Below are 24,485 nucleotides of genomic sequence, written 5' to 3' on the forward strand. Positions count from 1 at the left end.
TACATGTATATATGTATATGTACATATACATATATATATATATATATATATATATATATATATATGTACATGTATATATGTACATATATACATGTACATGTATATATGTATACATATACATATATACATGTACATGTATACATGTATACATGTATACATGTACATGTATACATGTACATGTATACATGTATATGTATATGTACATGTATACATGTATACATATATATATATATATATATGTACATGTATATATGTATACATATATATATATATATATATATATATATATATATATATATATATGTACATGTATATATGTATATGTATATGTATACATATATACATGTACATATATATATATATATATATATATGTACATGTATATATGTATATGTATATGTATACATATATACATGTACATATATATATATATATATATATGTACATGTATATATGTATATGTATATGTACATATATACATGTACATATACATATATATATATATACATATATACATATATATATATAGGAAGAGCCAAAAGAGAAAGGATGACATCGGAGAAAGCAACATAAAGGACTTGGGGGGGGGGGGGATTAATCAAGGCGCTGCTGCACAGCGCTAGGAGTTGGAGGTGGAAGCCGAGTGGATAAAGAAAGAGAGCCAAGGGAGAGGTTGCAAGTAGAAGTAGGAGAACATGGGAAGATGCAAGGAGAGGTGGTAGTAGAAAAAGCAGGAAGAAGTAGCTTGAGTATAAAGCCAAGAGGTGGGAAGGTGGAGGTGATTTTGAAAATTGGAAAGGTGGGGCAAGTATGAGACGTGGCATGGGGTGGAGGATCGGGTAGTGGTGGAAGGAGCCGTGTGGGGTATGTGAGTATGTAACGTGGCCAGGCGAGTATGGAACGTAGCATGTGGGCCGCTATGGTGATCAAGAAAGTACCAATAGGTTGAATTAAAGTAAATTTTTTGTTCATGCATTTCATATTTTTTCATAATTCGTTCATGAATTTTTTGTTCATGCATTTCACATTTTTTTATAATTTATTCATGCATTGTTGAATTGATAGAGTAAAAGCATGCCAAAAACATCTAAATGTTAGATATTTAGTAGTACTACACTATGAGGTCATGCACTTATGCCATGGGCACTCTTGTCCCACTGGATTTTTCCCCATAGCCATTTAGGTGTGAACGGACACCTTAGGGTTACCTAGTACTTTCTCTTTGTACTTGTAGAGAGCTTTTCAACTCTCGTTTGAGCTTTTCGTTCTCTCTCACTCTACACCCTTGTGTTCTTATCCTTGAGCATTGTGTGTGTGTCCTGCTCTCCATTCTGCACGATCCAATATTGGTATCAGAGTAAAGCTTTTCCATAGCTTGCTTTCTAGTCTTCATCTTCGCTGTGTGCAATTTTTTCCATAGCTTGCTTTTTGTTTATCTTCACAGTGTGCAAGCTTCCATTGCTTGTGTTCAAGCTCTCAATACCTTGTTTCATTTGGTCTTAATCGGTTGGTTTCAGTTCAAGCTCAAGCTCTTCACAATGGTCTTGCAAGTATTTCCATCTGTGGTAACCCGTACAGTCTAAACAATGCTCGATAAACTGCCTTGCTAATTGCGTAGCTGTAATGGTCTTCCGAGTCTGTAAAAATCTAGCCATTTTTATCAAGCGATCTACCACAACCCAAATAGAATCGTCGTGGCCTTGATGTGTTCTTGGCAATCCGGTAATAAAATCCATGGAAATACTTTCCCGTTTATTACCCCTCTTACACTAAGTACTATGAAGGAGGCTTTCTCATCTTGAATCAGCTCTAATACAGTTGATTTGAACAAGGGATTCAACATCTACAAGTGATTTTACTTCAGGAATCAGCTCTAATACAGTTAATTTGAACAAGGGATTCAACATCTACAAGTGATTTTACAAGCGATTACAGCACGACAGAAGTCAACTCATTTTTCACAATCGGATCATTTCAGAAAAAGTACCTAAAAATGTGGGAAAAAATACCCATGACTAAGTAAAATACATCAAATAAATATGCTGCATAAATGGTGCAATAAATGGGATAAATGCTGGAGATGAACACAGTCCAACAATCATACCTTTAATGTGCGGTCATTATCTATCACCACAGAATGATAACTAAGAAAAACAGCTTTCACCTGAATATAACCTAATCGCCGGAACGCCCAAAATGAACGAGGTGATCTCTGGGATGCTTCCCGACAGCTGGTAAGTTCCAATAACTCTTGACCTCCACTGTCCAACAAATCACACAACGCTTCCTGAAGCAATATAATAATGATGAGAAAGAAAAAAGATCATTATTATAGTGTAAAACCATCATTTTTCAAGGCTTACTAAACCACTCTCCTGCTTGTCAATTGGAAATTAGTTATGATCCCCGGTAAGGGTAATAAAAAATTCCCCGGTAAACCTAATGTGTTTTCTTTGATAAGAAAAAGGGAATTGGATATGAAATGTAGTTATCACATTGAGCTACTTACCCCTGCTTCTTCGTCTTCACAGTTGAGGAGAACTGCCTTTTGATAACATCGTACGGCCCTCTTTGAACCACCGGGAAGATCTTTATAATAGTGACCAAGAACGCGAAATACCTCAGATTGGCTAGCATCTAACCTTGCGGACTCCAACAGGTGACTCAATGCCTTCTCTTTGCAATCCATTGAGGAATTGGAAGTCCAGTACAAGAGACCCTACATGAGCCAGAAGGCCAGAGATCGAAAAATGAATAACCTTTAGAGGCGTACATTCATGGATCAACCAACAAAAAACCCCAAAAAAAAAAAAGATTTAAATAAACATTTTACAGAAACATTCAAAGATTAACTTAAAGAACGGCTTAACTCATGCACAAAACAATGCATAGATTAACTTAAAGAATGGCTTAACTCATGCACAAAACAATGCAAACAAATAGCTCATTTTAATGAAATTTATTTTTTGTGGCATACCTGCACATACGAATCTGTTGGGCTGCCTCTGTAGGCAGCCACACGATTGGGAAGGGAGCCCAAGACAAGGGCGGCCACATGTGCACACCCAGACGTGAAAGCGATGGGCAAAACAGGCTGGCACAAGAGCAAACAGATGTGAACAATAATCGGGTAGCCTAGGCATGTTTTGGGCAGTCCTGGACCTACTCGGGCAGCTGGTTGGGCAGCCCAGACCAGTCAGGCAGGGGCTGACCAGCCCCTGTACCCCTTTTATAAAAAACATTTGGACAACCGTTAGGCATAAGAGTGTTTTCCTCTGGTAAAGCAAGGCCAAGGCGTCTGGACAGCAAGGAGAAGTACCTGCAGACACCATACACAAAAGAGATCTGGGATCTACTGCAATTAGGGAGGAGTACACATAGTTGATCACGTTTTGGGTTACACTTAGTTCAGAGAGAAATCAGTTGTAAGCATTCTATACAGTAGGATTTAGGTCCACTTTGTGAGTGTGCTTGCCTTTGTAATTCCGTTGCTCGTTTCAATCTCTCATAACTCTTGCACACAGCACAAATAGTCCACAATTGGTATCAAAGCCTAGGAAGCCTACAGAATTTTCTCTCTAGCATCCCATGTGCGTTTACTGCATATTAGGGATGGTACCCTTAGAATCAGAGTGCACAAGGTAGGGTTTGGGGAAAGCAACTTTTGGGTTCCTTGCTCATCACTAATTCCCCCTAAATTCTCTAGACAGTCCCCATTCTCCTGCACTGGCTCACCAACGAGACACTACCCGAATCCCTAGTGCTTCCTCCATGCCTCATGAGGAACAAACTTAGCTGCTTCTTTTTTTTTCATGAGGTCTTATTCCATTCCTAGTCGCACATGGGAGTTTCACCCGGCTACAAACACACCCCAGGAAGGAATACCTTCCTCTTCTCCCAGTGATTGGTAGTGCCATTGAGAGAGTGATGGAATCCCCCCACTGCTGCCTCAGCCCTCGCACGAGCAATCAAGATTCCATCTCTCCGCATCTCCTTTGCCTCGCCGGATTCTGTGCCACATGATATCTATTCCCAGCCTTCGGGACAACCCCATTATACAGAAAGTGGAGTATTCCGACCTTCCAAGCCAATGCTTCATTTGCAAGCAGATGGGTCATGTGCCCAGAGCTTGCCCTCGGTGTCAGTCTCGGAGACCGCCCCCGATGGTTCCCCCTCCTACTTCCCACTCAGATCTGCATCAAGGGGCCGAGGGAGGAGCAGGTTGCTAGGTAGCAGAGCACCAGGTCTCGATTAGGGAGGACCCACCAGCTGGAGAGTGGCGGACGGTTGGCCCCCACTCAGGTCGCCAGCCGAGCACCAGAGCTGAGCGTCGCCGCTATGCGCACCACGCTGGCAGCATGCAAGAGGATTCGGTTCTGTTAGAGAACCATTACGAGCACTTATCTCACCACCCGCCCACAGACAGCCCCCCCCCCCTTCCTTTTCGATTTGGCGGCCGATTCCTCGTCGCGGCTCCTCTTCCGGCCCTCAGTGCCCAGTGGGGCCGACTGACCCCACCCTCTCTCTGTCGAGCCTTCCCCAATAGCCTTCCTCTCCGATGGATGCCTGTCAGCAGCGTCCCTCTCCAGCCTCCTCGCTCCCCCTCACCTCCTCACCCCCCCCCCCAACCCTCGCCTTCTACTCTACCCGCAGTTGCTCCATCTGTCCCTTCCTCTTCTTCCGTGCCCACGATCCCCCCTTCTGCCTCTCCAGAACGTTCCTGTCTCGCCGCCCTGCAGGCCCTGATCCGGTCCCACCCGAGTCTCCAAGCAGCCCCCCTGGTGCTGGCGAGCAAGACAGAGAGGGGGGAGGCGATGCTGGCAGGTAAGAGCAAGGGGGGGCACTGGTGTGAGCAAGGGGGGCGAAGGCGGGGGCAAGGGGAGAGAGGAGGCGCAGAGGCGCAGGCGAGCAAGGGCACAATCGGGAGTAGGAGGGGGCAAAGGCAGGAGCAAGGGGAGTGAAGGGAGGCACAGGCGGGCAGGACAAAGGGGAAGGGGCAGACGCGAGGCAAGGGAGGGGATGCAAGCGCAACAAGGCGGCGAAGGATGGAAGAGGGGGGGTAAGTGCAGGCAACAACCATGGCAAGGGAGGAGCGCAGCTTCACTTGACTGAAAACTTGAAACTTGAAAGTAGAAGCTTGGGCCCTTGGCGGCTGTCCCTGGAGGTTGGCCCTAAACTTTGAAGATAAAAAACTTGAACCTTTGAAAGTTGATATATATACCTTAAAACACGAGAGGAAAATTCATTAAACTTCAAACTTCACATAGATGATTGCAAACATTGCACATCATAAATCAAAAGACAAAATTCGCACCACAACTTCAAACTTCAAAGATTGAAAGGCTCAAGCCTCAAGAATGACTAAAGATGCATCATGCCATGACTCCTTTCTCAGCATTCTGCTCCCTCATCATCATCTTCTTCCTCCACATAAGAGGGAGATGAAGCATCCTCATCATCATCTGCTCATCATCACCTTCCTCTAGAGTGGCAACTCTAACTTCTGCATTTCTGCTTTCTAGTCCTCATCCTCCTCAGGCTCTTGAATTTCTTGCAAGGCAATCAGCCTTTCATCATCTTTCTCTTTATTGGTCATCTCCATAGTTACCTCCATCTTTTCATACCTTCTAGCCTTGATTTTAGATATGAGTCGAAGATTTGTGTATATTTGTTCGTGGCCTTCAACATGTTCCTTCTTTTTGTATGAATGAGAGAGAAAGTGCTCCAATTTCTCTCACATGGAGAAGCTGTACTCCCTTCAAAAAGAACACGAATTGCAAGCTACTGCAATTTGGGAGTACGTGCACCAAATGCCTCCCACCACTTGACTACCTAATGCATTCTCTTCTCATCTTTTGCAAGTGCACGAGAGAAGGAGCCTCTCTCTGATCTATACACATCCAACTCATCTGTTAGCACTCCTTGCCCATCCACATTACATCCACAATAGCGCTCTATGAGGATCATCCATCCATTATGAACCTCTCCATCTAACTCTTGTCCCCTTCCTCTCCAAATAGGATGCAATACAAAACCTGCAGCATACAAGGGCGTGTGCATCATGTCCCACCCTTCAACACACATCATTTTTTCTCCAAGCTTGGTAGCATCAACACCATCCATATTTTGTATCTTCTCTACGATGCGATCTATGAGCTCATAAATCAGCCCCATTGTTGCTCCTTGCCTGTCAGCAAAGCAAAGAATCTTCAAGATTGGGACAAAAAGCTTCACAACAATCAACTTGGCATCTTGCCAAAAAGAGCTTCCCAATGTGATACTTCACACTTCCTCTGCAACTATTGTGCGCGAAGTCTTCCATGAACACCACTCATCACATACCACCAATCTTCTCAAGCCATTGTATACCCTCTTATCCAACAAATTTGCAAGCACTATGAATGTGTATGGAAGTCATGTTTCACCTGCCTTTAAAAGTTCCTTTGTGCTATGCTTTCAAAACAAAAAGCCAAAGCTTTTTCCTTCTTGGTAATAAACCTGACTATCTTCTTCCCTTTCGTCAACACTAGAGCAATCCAATCCAACTTGCCAATATCCTCGAACAACAAGTCCAAGCAATGGTAAGTACAACGGGTGAAGAAGATAAATGGCCATTCTTCCTCTATGAGCTCTCTGTTGGGGTAAAGGCATTATGCCCACCCTTCTAGTGTGTACAAGCCCATAAGTTTTATAGTACATAGTACACTTAGTACTTTAAATGTACTAAGTGCACTATGTGCACTAGAGCAAATATACATGTGTGATAGGGGAGTCACACACTCAATACTTTGTGAGTTGACTTATCCCCACATGTCTCTCTCTCTCTCTCCCTTCTTCTCTGTGTGTGTCTCCCACATGAAACCCTAACTGTTTCAGCTGAGCTTCTTTAGCTCCTTCAACTGGTATCAGAGCTAGCACGAAGGCAAGGTGGGCATTTCTCTCCAACTACTCAAAGCGACATCGGCTGTGTGGGTGTTTCTACTACTACTCTGTGGGGGGAAGAAGGGCACATTGTACTACTGTGTACGCTGGCAAACAAGGTCATATGGCTTCGTCTGTAGTGTCTATGGACCGGCAGTTTTGACGAGTTTCGTGCGCAGCTGGAGGAGTCGGGCGCCGTGCGGGAGAGGCTCCGTTCCATCGTCGCCGACCTTGATAGCGCAACTCGCCTCATGCAGGCTCAGCTCCTCCTCATCCACCATTCACCTGGTCTGGCCTCCAACATCAACGGAGTTAGTGGGAGACAACCATTGCCGCCCAACTCGCTGGGGCAGCGCTCACAGCAGGTGAGGCGCCTATAGCGAAGCTCCACCAGCCTACAGTTCCGTCCTCGACGCCGCCAGCTTGCAGTTCCATCCCCGACACTGCCAGCCTGTAGTTCCATCCCCGTCTCGCCGCAACCAGCCTGCAGTTCCGTCTATCGTCATCACCAGCTCCTCGTTACAGAAAACCTCCGCCTGCCCGTAGAACTTGAAATACGCCCCCCCCCCCCTTTTCTACAACAGAAATCAGAAATTTCAGAGGTATTTGCTTCAATTTTGGGATTTGCATGTCCATTATCATCAATTGAGCAGGTACAGGTCCTAATGGCTCAGATTTGAGCACAATTGGCAACATTGGGTGACATTGGTCACATTCCGGGTCAATTGGCAGGAAATTGGGTGTTAACATTTGGGGCTTTTGATGTAATTGTGCCATTGGGCATTCATACATGCTATATGATGTGAGCAATCTCACATTCGGGGCTAAATTGCAAGAAATTGGAGTGCAAATCAAAGGGCTTTTGTGCCAATTGGGTTCATTTGCATGCATGCACTGGCATTTGATGCTTTGGGCAATGTGTTGATGCCTGTCAAGCACTCAATGTGCCAGTAAATCAAGGGGCTTTTATGTATTGGATGTATATGTGGCCAGGGGGAAGCATTGTGAAGACTTTGGATGCCTTCATGTGCATTAATGTACCATTCATGATCAGAAATTGATCTTGAATCAAGGGGCTTTTCAAGATTTTGTGCTTGTTGAGCTTGGCAAAGCAACAGGGAAGACTTTTATGCCTTGAACCCTCAGTAATCCACTTGCAGTCAAGGGGCTTTTGCCCAATTTCTGTCCGGGACTGTTGTATGCAGTGGTGGGGACTGTCAAGGTCTGATTTTTCACTCATTTGGACAGCCAGGAGAGCATTTATTGCTACTGTACTTGCTGGTATAGATTTGGTACAACTTTGTACAAGTTTTGGCATGGCTATACATTGATTTGAGTGAGGAAAAGGCTCATTTTCAGCTGCTGTACTTGCCGGTACAGATTTGGTACATCTTTGGTGAGCACTTAGTACTGTTGTACAGTATTTTGGAAGGGGAACAGAGCACATCTAAGGTGCTGTCATAAATCTGCAGCAACCAGATTTTGGTGATCTTATCACATTCAGTGGGAGGAGAGTTGCATTCGTGCTTCCGCAGTGGGAGATAAACTTTGGGAGAACAACTGTGAGCACTTTGTGTGCTTTTGGTGCAGTGTTTGCACATCTTGCGGGGAGTCAGGCATTGACTGTGTCAAAGGTTGCATATTGCTATGGCAACAGGTGAGAGCTCTTCATTGCTTCACATCAAGAAGCTTGAAGGCTCACATAATTATGACATTTGGCAAACCCAGTGCTATAATGTGTTGCTCCAGAAGAAGCAGCACAAGCCCATCAAAGAAAGGGGTGTAATGCCCGCTTCTCTTACTGCTGAAGAATGGGAAGATATGGATGAGCTGGCAAGATCCACCATCATGTTGTCTGTGTCAGACTCTTTACTTTTCAGCATACGTGAAGAGAAGACAGCTTGGGGAATGTGGCAAAGATTGCAGGACTTGTATGCCCAGCAAAGTGCCTCAAGCAAAGTGTATTGGTTGAAGAAACTCATAGGTCTTCAAATGAAGGAAGGGGCGTCTATGACAGCCCATCTAAATGAGTTTAATGGTGTTGTCAGCCAGGTCATTAATCAAAAGTTGGCAATGGACGATGAGTTCAAAGCCACCTTTCTCTTATGCACTTTGCCAGAGAGTTGGGACACATTCATGACAGCCACTAGCAATTCAAATGCTATGCTGTCATATGCAAATGTGGAGGGTGCTCTCCTTCAAGAGGAGATGAACAAAGAACAACTCTGTTGGAAAGTCCAATGCAATGAATGCACGTGGGAGATCCCAGCAAAGGGGTAAAAGCCAAGAACGGGGAAGGAGCAAGTCCCGCTCCAAAAAGGACTTGGAATGCCATTATTGTGGCAAGAAGGGACATTTCAAAAAGCAATGCTACAAATGAAAGAATGATCAAAAGAAAAAGGGCAAAGGCAAAGACAAAGACAAAGATGAAGCCAAAGATGCAAAGCCAAAGGGCAAAAGTGGAGTCAAGATTGAAGAAGTCAATGTGTCACATGCAGGTGACAGTGAGGATGAAGTCCTATTCATGTCTTCACTTGATGCCCATTCACTCCATGCAGGAGATGGTCATGGTATGCACTCGTGGATCATTGATTAAGGTGCCTCCTTTCATGTCACAGGTTGCAGAGACTTGTTTGTCAGGTATACTGCTGGCAATGAAGGAGTAGTTTATTTGGGTGACAACCATGCATGCCAGATTCTTGGCAGAGGTGATGTGAGGCTTGTGTTTTCAAATGGCTCACAGCTTATGCTCCATGATGTCAGGCATGTGCCTGAGATCAAGAAGAACCTGTTTTCTACTGGACAGCTTGATGATGCTGGTTATGTTACCACATTTGGTAGTGGAAAGTGGAAGATTAGTAAGGGCTCACTGGTTGTTGCCAGAGGCTCTAAGGTGGACACTCTTTACTTCATGCATGCTGGTGTTTGTCACCATGCTAATGTAAATGCAACCGAGCTGCCAGAAATCTCTATGTGGCATAGCCGGTTGGGACACATGAGTGTCAAAGGAATGGAGCAATTCTCTCGTTTTGGTTACTTGCCTTCTCTAAAGTTCTCAAGTTTTCAGTTTTGTGAGCATTGTATATATGGCAGGCAACTCCAGTGCCCCCACAAGAAAGCTCTTGGACAGAAAGATGCTCAGTTAGAGCTTGTGCATACAGATGTATGTGAGATGCCTCAGTTTTCTTTGGGAGGGGCAAAATATTTTGTCTCTTTTATTGATGATGCCACACACAAGGTGTGGGTTTATCCTCTTCGTTTGAAGAGTGATACATTCTCAGTGTTCCAGAAGTTTGTTGCTCATGTTGAGAATCAAACTGGCAAAACACTGAAGGCTTTGCGTTCCGACCATGGTGGAGAGTATATGTCTAAATAATTTCAGGACTTTTGTGATGCTAAAGGCATCAAGAGGGAGCTCTCTACTCCTTATGATCCTCCACAAAACAGGACAGCAGAGAGGATGAACAGGACCATTCAGGAGAAGGTCCGTTCTATGTTGTCACATGCTGCGTTACCTCATGGTTTTTGGGCTGAAGCTGTTATGAGAGCCGTTCATCTTATAAACAGGTCACCTAACACGAGGCTTGGTGGGAAAGTGCCAGAGGAAGTATGGACGGGGAAGCCTCCGTCCTACAAGCACTTGAGAGTGTTTGGTTGTGTTGTGTACGTGCACATACGCAGGGAAATACGCACCAAACTTGATCCTAAGTCTCACAAATGCATATTCCTAGGATATGGTGACAGAGGTGAAATGGGGTATAGACTTCGGGATCCAGTGAATAGAAAGATTATACGCAGCAATGATGTCATTTTTTATGAAACATGCATGTATAAGGAGCCTGCAAGGCAACAGGAGCCTGGCAAAGTCATCTTTGATGATAATGGACATCATGGACAACAACCAAGAGCTGTAAATCAGCCATTACAGCAATAAAACCAGCCCTTAAATGGTGCTGAAAATGGTCCAAATGGACAGCCAGAGATGGCAGAAGATATCCCTATGGATATCCCACAGTTAGAGGAGATACCGAGCATGATCTTTCAACCTTATGGCATGGAACATGAGCCACCAATAGGTGATATGCAGGCTGGACAGCAACCTGCAAATGATGATCATTGGGTACGGAGGTCCACAAGACCCTCCAGACCCCCTGACAGGTTTGTTCCAGGGGTTGACTACTTGATGCTCACTGACTGTGGGCAGCCCTCTTGTTATAAGGAGGCTTTACAGAGGGCAGACAAAGCTCTTTGGGAGCGTGCCATGAAGTCAGAGATGGATTCTCTGCACAAAATTGGAACATGGAAGTTGGTGCATTTGCCTACAGGCAAGTTGGTTTTGCCATGCAAGTGGGTTCACAGGCTCAAAGTTGCACCTAATGCAAAGCCAAGATACAAAGCCAGGTTAGTGGCTAAGGGCTTCAAGCAGGAATATGGTGTGGACTTTGAGGAGATCTTCTCTCCAGTGGTCAAAATGACCACACTTGAGCTGTGTTGGCTTTGGTTGCGCATGATGATCTGGACTTGATTCAGATGGATGTGAAGACTGCTATTCTTCACGGTGATCTCCATGAGGAGATATATATGCAGCAGCCAGAGGGTTATGCAGTAAGTGGAAAGGAGAAGCTTGTATGCAAGCTGAAAAAGAGTCTTTATGGGCTCAAACAGGCACCAAGGGAATGGTATCATAAATTTGATACATTCATGAAATCACAGAAATTCAGGAGAAGTGACATAGATCACTGCTTGTACACCAAGAAGGCTTTGGATGGCAGTCTATTGATCCTCATCTTGTATGTTGATGATATGTTGATTGCCGGGAAATCTCGTAAGGAGATGGATACATTGAAGAAGAGGCTGCATGAAACCTTTGATATGAAGGATTTGGGTGATGCAAATCACATCTTGGGTATGCGGATACTTCGGGACAGAAATCAGCATGTGTTGTATTTGTCTCAGAAGGAATACATTGGCAAAGTCTTGCAGAGGTTCAATATGGACGGGGGGAAGAAAGCTAGTACTCCTTTGCCTCCATATGTGAAACTCAGTGCTATGGACAGCCCACAGTCAGATAGAGACAGGGCTGATATGGCCAAGATTCCGTATGCTTCAGCTTGTGGCAGTCTCATGTATGCCATGGTTGCTACTAGGCCGGACATTGCATTTGCAGTGGGAGTGGTTTCTAGATACATGGCGAACCCAGGCAAGAAGCATTGGGAAGCAGTGAAAGGTGTCATGAGATACCTGAAGGGCACACAGGATATGTGCATCTGCTTTGGCAAACAGGATGCATTAGTGCATGGTTACACGGATTCGGATTATGCCGGTCATCCAGATAACCGGAAGTCTACTACCGGTTATGTGTTTACATTCACAGGAGGTGCTGTGTCATGGATATCCATGATGCAGAAGTGCACTGCCTTATCTACTATAGAGGCCGAGTATATTGCAGCCACCCACAGAGGCTTGCAAGGAGGCATTATGGCTATCTCGGTTAGTGGTTGATTTGGGTTATACAGGGGATATTCCATTGTTGCATTGTGACAGTCAGAGTGCCATCCAGTTGGCAAAGAACCCCGTCTTTCATGCAAAGATGAAGCATGTGGATGTGAAGTATCACTTCATCAGAGAGGTGATAGAGAACAAGCTGATTCAGCTTGTCAAGATTCATACGGACGACAACCCGGCTGATCTGTTGACAAAGAGTTTGCCTCCAGAGCGGTTTGCTCATTGCAGACACTTGATGGGCATTGGATGAGGCCAGTTTCAGCCTTGATATGGCCTTGTATATTATCATGTACATGCTGATTTTTTTTCTTTTCCTTCATTTAAGGGCACTTTGCCTTTAAGTGGGAGGTTGTTGGGGTAAAGGCATTATGCCCACCCTTCTAGTGTGTACAAGCCCATAAGTTTTATAGTACATAGTACTCTTAGTACTTTTAATGTACTAAGTGCACTATGTGCACTAGAGCAAATATACATGTGTGATAGGGGAGTCACACACTCATACTTTGTGAGTTGACTTATCCCCACATGTCTCTCTCTCTCTCTCCCTTCTTCTCTCTATGTGTCTCCCACATGAAACCCTAACTGTTTCAACTGAGCTTCTTTAGCTCCTTCACTCTCCTGCACACACACAATTGGAGGCATTGTCCATAAATACTTGAACCACATTTGCAGGACCAACTTCAAGAATGACATCTTTCAAGATGCCAAAAATATATTCTCATGACTTGTATTGGTTGCTAGTACTCTGTGCCATGGATCGAAGAGGCAAGAACATTGATAATAGGCCTCTTTCTTGTGTCCGATCAGCCATCACATACAATAGAACAATCATACTTCTTCCACTTTTCACTAACCCCAAGCAAATCTTTTTCCATGCATTTAACTTCCTCTTTGAGATCCTTGATATGCAAAGCATCATAGGAAGGTGACTTGAAGCTAGGCCCCAATTCCCCAATGGCTCTTACCATGTCAAGAAAGTAGGGACTCTTGATCTTATAGAGTGGGATATCCTCTGCATGAAAGCATCTCCTTGTGGCCATTGTGGTATTTTTCCTTGCCTGTAAGTGCCATGCATTTGCCTGCCTAAGTCAGGGAATGATGGTATATGGACCTCTTTAGGAAACCAAGAATATCTACCATGTTGGTTATCAGTTGGAATTTCCAAGAGCATTGGAGGATACATAATGCCTCCCTTGACATTTTATTGGAACTATGTATAGGTTTAGCCCCCCCCAACCCCGGGCCCCACCTCAGAGGAGCCTGTATTGAAGGATCCACCGTGCGTGGAAGAGCCAAAATAGATTGAATTTTATTCTTTGAGAAAAAGAGGAAAGACAATGGTCAGAAAGTTCCTCTTGGAATACGAGAATTATTCGCTATTGGATGCGAAATGGATGCCCGAGAAGTACTTCAAGGACTATCCAGATATAAATCGAGCTTATGAGAAGGTGGTTGGTCCAGATGTATTTGAAGTACAGATATGGACGTCTTGCGATCAAGACAGATTCAAGAGGAAGAGATTGTGCCTCTACCCTCTTCATTGTATATATATATTGGACTGGAATTAATCATTATTTTGCTTATATAATGATTACTTGGACGTGCTCTAGTTTGGGTGGCAACGATGCTCGATAGCCCAAGGAGCAAGATTTATGTATGGGAGGCAACGATGTTAGATGACCCATTGGACGGCAACGATGCCAAAACGAGATTTGTATATGGGAGGCAACGATGCCAGATGACCCATTGGATGGCACGATCAGACGGTCATTGCGACCAGATCGCCCAGATGACTGTATTGGATTTCATAGTCGGGTGGTCCTGGTGACCAGATGGCCCAAATGACTATTGATGAACTCTCAAGCCATCCTAGTGACCTGATGGCCTTGAGCGAATTCTTGGGCGGTCCTAGTGATTAGATGGCCCTGAGCAAATTCTCGGGCAGTCCTAGTGACCAGATAGCCTTGATCGAATTCTTGGGCAGTCCTAGTGACCAGATAACCTTGAGCGAACTCTCGGGTGTTCCTAGTGACCAAATGGCCTTGAGCGATAGTTTGAGCGGTTTCCCTTGGGAGCCAAATAGCTCAGCATGGTTTCCGATGAAACCAAACAAGACAATCTATGAACAAGAGGATCATTACTTATACACTGCATACTGACGTATGTTTGAATTTCTTTGACTTTGTGTGCTGTTTCTGATGTGTGGACAATGTTTGGATTTATGGCATGTGATAGTCCATTGGGCTCCAGACTACCCCGCCAGTACTTGGATTACCCAGTAGACGCGAATGATGCATACTTGTTTGTTGACTAGCTTCTGTCTAGTTTTTGCAGAAGGTAAGTATGCATTTAATATATCTAGCACATGTGACAGGCCCTGAAGAAGTACCATCAAGAACAAAACCTTGGTCAAAGATAAGGAATAGATAGAGATGTTGCCAGACGAGCGGATGACACCACAGATATGGGGAAAGACCAGATGCACAAGCTCACCCGACAAGGCTAGTACCTTGAAACATATGGATGTACATGATGTACTTCGAAAATATGGTTATTCTAGATGTACTAGGAACATGCACAACATTTGTATTTACCATTGGCGTGAAGCAAGGATGCCCACTTTCCCCAACGCTATTTGGGTTATACATTGATGAGGTGGCTGACTTCATTACACGGGGAGGCGGAGATGGAGTTGATTTAGCAGGTACATCAGTACATATTATGCTCTATGCTGATGATATTGTATTAGTGTCTGAGTCTCCAGGTGGTCTACAGCAGCATCTACATGCACTCGATGATTTCTGCACACAGAGGGGTCTTACTGTGAACCTTGGGAAAACCAAGGTTATGGTCTTTCATACATCGAGACAAGGCAGAAGTCAGCTGACATTCACTCTCGCAGGATGCCAGGTGGAGGTGGTGACATCATACGTGTACCTAGGGGTTACCTTCTCTGCAGCAGCCACACGCTTCACCATGGGTTCAGCAGCCAGAGCTAGATTGACACGGGGATATGCAGCATTGGCTATGCTAGAGAGACAGTGCCACCAGGCGCATTTTTAGGAGCCCCGGACGAAGGGGTGGCTATTTGACACATTAGTCACACCGGCATTGATGTATGGAGCAGCGGTATGGGCGCCAGGCCTTGCTACCCATTGGTGGACACAGATAGAGAGACCACAGGCCCTCATGATGGCACGCATGATACGCAGCAAACCGTCAGTACCTCATGACATTATCCGAGCAGAGTTTGCTGCGCCTCCTATGATGGTAGAGGCCATATTTCAGACTATATGCCTGCTAGACAGATTCAGAGAGATGCCACAGGACAGATTGTCATACAGAGCTTTTGAGGCATCTAGACAGCTGGCTGAGGCAAGAGACAGAGGATCATGGTATGCACAAGTCACACATTGGTTCTCACAGCATGGCCTAGACATGGATCATCTACCACCATTCCAGTATGACAGGGATGCACCACATATCTGTCTCTCTCATAGTGAGAGGAACAGAGTATTGAGACAGGATCTATGGCAGCTCTATACACAAGAGACATGGATATCGCCTACACAGCCTCTTCCACCGAAGATGCTATACTAGAGAGATCACTTCATGAGTATCACTGATGATGGATTTATAGAGAGGCCTAGATACATGGAGGGCTTTTTACCACACGGCTCCCGAGTGGCTATTGGTCAGCTCAGAGTTTCATCACACCGATTGGAGATTGAGACTGGCAGAGCAGCACGGATCCCTCGAGAGGAGAGGGTATGCAGATTGTGCAGAGAGGAGGTGGAGAGTGAAGAGCATTATGTATGCAGATGCAGAGCATATACAGCCATGAGAGAGAGATATCCAATTTTATTCAGAGAGCCGCATTCCCTACGCCAGATCTTTGAGGCAGCAGACCAGCGTATACTGGGGAGATTCATTCTAGACATACAGCGCCACAGAGAGACATTATTACAGGCTCAGACAGCTCCAGAGGGGGGGCGACAAACACAGATTACTACATTTTTTCAGAGATCCATCCCCCTCCCAGCCCCTACACGGCAGGGAATTACTCTCCAGAGAGCAGAGACACTTAGAGCCCGCAGGAGACACAGGACACCTGGCTTTCGGACACCACGCCTATACCAGAGAGAGATGACAGAGATCAGAGCTCAGTTTCACAGAGAGGGTGCAGAGCGACTGGCTCGCTTCAGAGCACACCTAGGCATGTTCTTCAGGGAGCTATGGACACCCCCTTCACTGATGTATACCATTTTATACCCCCAGTATGGTACAGGATGGAGCTAGCTAGGTTGCATATCATGATTGTATACTCCATGCATATAGCTTTGCATTCTCCTAGTAGTAGAGCTCCATCCCCTGCACACCCAGATTCAGCTTTTTTGTTCAGTACTTTTTCATTTTGTTGGGATGACAAAGGATACCCCATACAGGTACTCCGATTTGTCTCATAGGCCGAGTTCGGTCTTTTGGAAGACGTTAATAAAATCTTTCTTTCTTTCTTTCTTTCTTTCTCTCTCTCGCAAACATTGTATCAGATCCACCAATTGTTGTAACCTTTTTGGTCTCATAGGTCATTTTGACCTTTTGAGGACGTTAATATATCATTTCATTCTCTCTCTCTCTCTCTCTCTATGCTGACCACAGAGGATATTGAGGAGATCCGCCAGCGTCCAATGCGGCACATATTATGAGATGGAGGCACCTCCATAGTGTACCCCCCCGTCCCACATGATATTGTTTCCTCTCACTGTACTCCACTCACCTCCATAGCGTACTCCCCCCCCCCCTCACTATAGGCCATTTTGACCTTTTGAGGACGTTAATATATCATTTCATTCTCTCTCTCTCTCTCTCTCTCTCTCTCTCTCTCTCTCTCTCTCTCTCTCTCTCTCTCTCTCTCTCTCTCTCTCTCTGCTGACCACAGAGGATATTGAGGAGATCCGCCAGCGTCCGATGCGACACATATTATGAGATGGAGGCACCTCCATAGTGTACCCCCCCGTCCCACATGATATTGTATCCCCTCACTGTACTCCACTCACCTCCATAGCGTACCCCCCCCCCCCCCCCTCACTATATTCACACCCTATAAGGGTTTCTGTTTACCTTCCAGTTCCAGTTTCATTTTCTAGGTGCCAGTAGTATCATCTTTATTTTTCATTTTCTGGTTTTTTATCCAAACATCGTATCAGATCCACCATGATGTAACTTTCTGGTCTCATAGGTCATTATGGCCTTTTGAAGACGTTAATATAACATTTCATTTCATTTCTCTCTCGTGGACCTGTCTCCCTACCTGCTCTCTCTCTCTCTCTCTCTCTCTCTCTCTCTCTCTCTCTCTCTCTCTCTCTCTCTCTCTCTCTCTCTCTCTCTAGGTGCCAGTAGTATCATCTTTATTTTTCTTTTTCTGGGTTTTTTTATCCAGACATTGTATCAGATCCACCATGATGTAACTTTTGGTCTCATAGGTCATTATGGCCTTTTGAAGACGTTAATATAACATTTCATTTCATTTTCATTTCTCTCTCTCTCTCTCTCTCTCTCCAGAGAGCAGAGACACTTAGAGCCCGCAGGAGACAGAGGACACCTGGCTTTCGGACACCACGCCTATACCAGAGAGAGATGACAGAGATCAGAGCTCAGTTTCACAGAGAGGGTGCGGAGCGACTGGCTCGCTTCAGAGCACACCCAGGCATGTTCTTCAGGGAGCTGTGGACACCCCCTTCACTGATGTATACCATTTTATACCCCCAGTATGGTACAGGATGGAGCTAGCTAGGTTGCATATCATGATTGTATACTCCATGCATATAGCTTTGCATTCTCCTAGTAATAGAGCTCCATCCCCTGCACACCCAGATTCAGCTTTTTTATTCAGTACTTTTTCATTTTGTTGGGATGACAGAGGATACCCCATACATGTACTCCGATTTGTCTCATAGGCCGAGTTCGGTCTTTTGGAAGACGTTAATAAAATCTTTCTTTCTTTCTTTCTTTCTCTCTCTCTCGTGGACTTGTATCACCCCTTCAGCATATAGAGATGCATTAGTAACCCTAGTACTCCATCCACACCCTCTCGTTTGTACACCACTATTGAGTCCCCTATGGTCATGTTGTCATACTTGTACATTTTATTCTCACTCCACATTTTCCTCTTGATGACTGGAGGAACATCATTGTACTACTTGTTTGTCTCATAGGCCAATTTTGGCCTTTTGCAGACGTTAATATATCTTTCTTTCTTTCTTCTTTCTTTCTCTCTTCAAACCTGTGTCGCCTCCCTCTCCCGCCTACTGGAGAAATGAAATGAAATGAAATGTTATATTAACGTCTTCAAAAGGCCAAAATTGGCCTATGAGACAAAGAAGTAGTACAATGATGTTCCTCCAGTCATCAAGAGGAAAATGTGGAGTGAGAATAAAATGTACAAGTATGACAACACGACCATAGGGGACTCAATGGTGGTGTACAAACGAGAGGGTGTGGATGGAGTATTAGGGCTACTAATGCATCTCTGTATGCTGAGAGAGAGAGAGAGAGAGAGAGAGAGAGAGAGAGAGAGAGAGAGAGACTGTCTTCTGCATACTGTCGGGTAGAACTGCAGACGGCTGGAGGACTATTGGCAGGCTGCGCAGGTGCAAACAGTAAGGTGCAGGAGGTACAGGAGGCGCCTGGGTTTGCAGGTAGTTGCAGAAAGCGCAGAAGGGACTGTACTTCCCTTTCTCTCTCTTCTGCATACTGTCGGGTAGAACTGCAGACGGCTGGAGGACTATTGGCAGGCTGCGTAAGTGCAAACAGTAAGGTGCAAGAGGTACAGGAGGCACCTGGGTTTGCAGGTAGTTGCAGAAAGCGCAGAAGGGACTGTACTTCCCTTTCTCTCTCTTCTGCATACTCTCAGGTAGAACTACAGACGGCTGGAGGACTATTGGCAGACTGCGCAGGTGCAAACCAGTAGGGGAAAACATGTCTTAACCCCTAGAGGGAGAACAGGATGGTGAGACAACCTTTCACACCCCCACGAAGGCACCAAATGCCTACCGCAGAAGACTGAGGGAAGGAATCATGTCTCCTGGCTCACGAAGGATTACGAAGATGGCCCGACCAGATGAGGCCCTTTATGAGGAGCTACAGCTTCACATAAGGACAGAGATGAACACCATGCAACAAGAGCTTGAAAAGGAATGGACCGAGCAGATGCATGCCCAAAGGAAAGTGATATACGAAACGCTGAAGGAAGAGATATATGTCCAATCGAAGGGAGAAATGCAAGCCCAAGTACGGGTTGAGATGGAATTAGCCCAAGCCTTGATGCACATGGAAATGAAAAAAAGAGATGCAGAAATGGAAGGATGACATGCTCCGAGAGATTGGCACAACAGTTGCATCGTACGAAGGCACTTTGAAGACATGTATGGCTGACCGCGAAAAAGACATCACAAAAATGCAAAACACTTTGGAATCATGTAAGGCAAAAGTGGCTGAGGGTTCTCGGCCTCGTCTAGCCTGGGGACCATTGGCGGCAAGCCCAGCACGCAATTTTGGAGACTGGCAGGCCTTATGCAATCTCCCAGAGGAGGTCCAAGTGGAGAGGCTGAGTCACTTCAGAGGGGGGCTGATTATGAGGGATGACATTCAGGAGGCACTCGCTGAGGAGTGGTTCACGCCTTTCGAGCCAGCGGCCCCACGGTGGATGGGAGCCTTTACACAGATGGAGATTCTTATTGCTGTCAAAGCTTGCACTGAGGATGGTAGATGCCTCTACTATGAGATCCAGGATGAGGGCAGACTTCAGAGAGTGGAGGCGGAGTCGTCTTTGGTTGCAGAGTGCATCTTTCAGAGGATACGGGTAGTGGCCGCCGCTTCCCGGAAGTGGCATATTGATCCAGACCCTGCAGATGTGGACTCTGATTGGCGCATTTGGGCATATGCTGCGCGCCCCTTGGCCCGGCTCCAGTGGGACCCTGGCGAGTACGAGTGGCATGATCCTTATGCGTCCCCCGAGGCCACAGAGATTACATTTTTCCAGTACACTGTTCGGTTGGGGAGACATATTCTGACAGCGAGGAGGATGGTCTCTCCAGCCCGCAGCGGAGCATTGGCGGCTACAGGGACTCTCACAGCACTTCTTGGAGGATTTTTGGGCCAGGCTCTGGGCTAGTCGACAGGCACGCAGGATCTCGACTTTTCAGTGGCTGGTTGCCCACAGGGGCTTTGCAATTGGCACCTGGCTTGTCTACAGTGATTTTCCGGCGGCCTGTGTCCGATGTGGCCACCCTTTGGAGACACAGAGACACTGCCTATGGGACTATCCACAGGCGCAACAGATTTGGCTGAGGATGCTGCGCATTTTGGCCCCCCTCTCTCCAGAGGGCATGTATACGTGGGGTGCCGCTGCTTGGTCGACATCGTCAGGGCCTGCTCTGGGATATGAGACGGAGCAGGACAGCCAGGCCATCAGATTCATTAGGGGCCAGCCTCGCCTTGTTCCTTCACCGGATTTCTCGTCCGCCGTCTGGACACAAGAGAGGGATTTACGATGGGAGCTCCTCAGCAGCCTCACCATCTGGTTCACCTGGAGAGCTCAGTGTTTCAGGGCCTTTGAGGGGAGAATGGAGCCACCAGCAGAGACTGTTCGGGGGATTTGGCAAGAGCTGATCCACACCCTGCGCGGACAGTATGACCACATCCGGGGCGACTCGGATGCGGCGATCTTGCGACGCCAGGCCTTCCACACCACTTGGCGCAGCGGCCCCTTCTATACACTACACGTGGGAACCCCCGCTAGCATTACAGGCCACCTGTTTGGCTTTCCCCCCCTCCCATTGTATGATATAGCTCTCAGTTATTTGTACTGATCCTGTACCTTTTTGCACCTAGGGAGAGTCTCCCTAGCTGCCTTGATTGGATCTCTGCTCTACCTTCTTATGAGCAGGAGAGTTTTTGTAGCCCAGTGGGCCGTTTTCTTTTAACTAATGAAAGGATCTTTTCTCGAGAAAAAAAAAAACGGGCAACCTTGCTTCACTCCTATAGTGGAGTGAACCAAAGTAGAGACCCCCTCTAGGGTGCGTACCTGTCCTGCAACTGATCTATATAAAGCCATCATCCCCCATATGAGCTCTGTGGGTACCCCCATCTCCTGTAATCGCCTCAACAATTTGGCTCTGGGCACTGTATCAAATGCTTTGCGGAAGTCCACAAAGCTACAATAAATCCGTCGCCCATGCGACCTGCCCTCCTCAATAATGGCCCACAGAGTCAAGATGTGGTCAAGAGTAGAGAAACCTCTCCTGAACCCTACCTATCCCTCTGCTTGAATGCCCTCTCTCTGCCCATCTACTCAACTGCTGCTCAAGAATGGATGCATACAATCGTGCTAGTGTGTGACCAATCATAATAGTGCGATAATTCCCTGGCTCCATAGGGTCCCCTGACTTGAAGATAGGCACAATGGTGGACATACTCCAAGTCTCGGGTAAGCCTTCACACATAGCACAATTGAACATCACTGCTAGAAGCTCTGCCAACATGTCTCTCGCATGAATAAAGTGCCCAGCGACCAATCCATCATGATCATATGCTCTCCCAGTCTTCATCCTATCAATGGCCTTCCTTACCATCTCTGCGGTAAAGAAAGTACATGTCTGTGGACATGGTGCTAGCGGGTCAGGAAAAGGTGTCTGTCCAGGAACTGTATATAGAGATGCTGCATAACTACCCCAGACCTCTGTAGAAGTGATGGCCAAAGCAAGGGAGGACTCATGAAACAAACGCCAAGCCTCCCTCGAATCCTGGCTCAAGAACAGCTGGTATAATTCGTGCTCTAGCTGAGCAAGGAAGGCCCGCTTCTTCCTTCGCACAAGGCGCCGGACGGCAATACGTGACTGTCCGTGAGTAGTGACTCCCAAAGCAACCTCCCGCTGCAGTCGGGGTTTTGTCTCTCTGCACTCCTCATCATACCAGCTGTTCTGGGGCATACACCCAGAACGCTGTCTCTGTCCAGGCTGAGTATGTGGATATGCCTCTCTCGCTGCATCCTGTAAAGTCTCTGTCAGTATATGGGTCAACTTCTCCAAAGGTCTCCCTGGCTTCTCTGTGTACACACGTCTATAAATCCCATCTCTGTAGACAGCATCAGTCTCTGAAGTAAAAGTATATTGAGTGTGATCTGCCCCTCGTGTCCTCTGAGCTATGGTAAAGTGAAAAAAGATGGTCAATGTCAACAATGCATGATCCACTACTACCCCAGGGCCGAGATCCAACTGTGAAGTCCTCAATGCATGAAACAAAGCTCGGCATAGCCATAACATAATCCACTGTGCTAGCACCATGTCTATGTGGAAAGCAAGTAAAACCAGCTGCTGACGAAAACCTCTGCAAGCCATTAAGTATGGCCAACCCATGTGCAGTCCCCATATCTACCAAATATCTCCCATACTCTTTGCACTCCACATCCTGTGAGCGTCTGTCTAATCCCATATCCAGAGTGTCCAGCTCTCTCAGCATCTCCTCTGAGGTATCATAAAAGGCTGTCTGACGGTTGCCCGTCCGGGCATTAAAGTCCCCTAACAGGATGATGTCTCCATCCCTAGAGAACTCCCATATGTCATCATCTAGCACAAAGAAAGGAGACTGCCCTCTAGGTGCTGCATATGTCAATGTACTAGGAGCAAAATAGCATATGGCAATATACAGGAATCTGCCTGTGTCAGCCCTCGGTCTCACCCACATATATCTGGCCTGATCATCTCTCCGAACGATATGTAGAAGCGGTTGCAGCTCCTCCCTGAAAAGAACTGCCACCCCTCCTGATCCTCTACTACTGTGTACCGATCTCGTCCCTACTCTGCAAGCTGTCTCCCATCTGTATCCTGTCACCTGTGGCATCATCTGACCAGGGGCCTGGTGAGTCTCCGAGTAGAAGACTATATCTCTATCTCTAAAGCTGTCCTCAAAGGCACCTACATCAAGTCTGAGGGATCCATTGCAGTTCCAGGCTGCCAGCTTTAATTTGGTCCCATAGGTCTCGCACCGTCATGTAGAGCGTCGCTCCACGATGACCACCCTCCCTTCTCTATAAAATGCTATCTTACCCTTTTCTCTTGCTGCTCTAATCTCTGGCATGACTTCCTTCATATGTGCAAGCTGTGAAAGAGTAAGATCATCACCAAGAAAAATGCCTGTATTCTTTAAAGTGGGTCGTCTCTTCAAGAACTCCTTCTTCGCCTCAATAGAAGGGAAGCGAAGTATGAGAGCTCTTTCCTTTGATGTTTCCCCGTTGCCTCCGCTCTTTTTGCCCACTCTCCAGGCTTTTGCGTGTGTCGGACTGTCAATCCCCATCAACACCATAAGCTCTTTCACCTCCTCTTCAACTTTATCCCCGTCTTTAAGGCCGGTAATCCTCACATGCAAAGCACGTGTACGTCTTCGTTGTTCCTCTTCCAAAGTCATATTAATTATTGTAGGTGTAGGGGTTGTTATCTCCTTACCTTTACCCTTCTTGGCGACCTCTATCCACTTCTCCGCTTCATCCATCTTCTTTTGTGTCTTGGTGATGACTTCCACCCATGAGGAAGTCTTTGCTTCCTGTTGCTTCTCTTCTTCCTTAATTGCCCGTACTTGTTCCTTGATGACCTTGAGCTCTTCTATCATGGATGGCTGAATTTCACCTTCTTCAAGTCCACCATTTGCCTTAGCCTCTGCAAGCTCCCTCTGAAGAGCTGAAATTACGCCTTTGATGTTGACCTCCCCGTGAAGGTCTTTGACTTCTACTCTGAGGTCCTCCTCCTCTTTCCACCGCTTACCCTCATTGAATACCATTTGGAGAAAGTTGGCTTTCTCCTTCCACCAGCCCTCCATCTCCGCCTTCCATTCCTTCATCTCCTTTTCCACATTTGTTATCCTCTTGTTTGTGACCATAAAGGTCGCCTCCTTCGTCGGGTTGCGCAAGGGGGAATCCATGGAAGAAGCGAGAGAGAGAAATGAAAATGAAATGAAATGATATATTAACGTCTTCAAAAGGCCAAAATGACCTATGAGACCAAAAA

At 46.1% G+C, this 24,485-nt stretch overlaps 1 protein-coding gene across 5 annotated transcripts in view; it reads right to left on the reverse strand.

Annotated features, from left to right (window-relative positions):
* LOC147639045 (Tetratricopeptide repeat (TPR)-like superfamily protein) overlaps positions 1 to 24,485 on the reverse strand; it is a 152,040-nt gene that overhangs the window by 54,005 nt on the left and 73,550 nt on the right. For all 5 annotated transcript variants that reach the window (XR_015264138.1, XR_015264137.1, XM_086786748.1 and 2 more), the window contains exons 8-9: positions 2,510 to 2,719; positions 2,165 to 2,287 (exon numbers count right to left, since the gene is read on the reverse strand). Coding sequence is in view for 3 of the 5 variants with exons in the window: in XM_086786748.1 (XP_086642874.1) it covers positions 2,165 to 2,287; positions 2,510 to 2,719 (333 nt within the window). In the remaining 2 variants the exon portion in view is untranslated. The remainder of the gene's footprint in view (positions 1 to 2,164; positions 2,288 to 2,509; positions 2,720 to 24,485) is intronic.

This window comes from Cibotium barometz, chromosome 4, assembly GCF_041138505.1.
Source record: "Cibotium barometz isolate CiBa-2024 chromosome 4, ASM4113850v1, whole genome shotgun sequence".
In the NCBI taxonomy this organism is placed as follows: domain Eukaryota; kingdom Viridiplantae; phylum Streptophyta; class Polypodiopsida; order Cyatheales; family Cibotiaceae; genus Cibotium; species Cibotium barometz.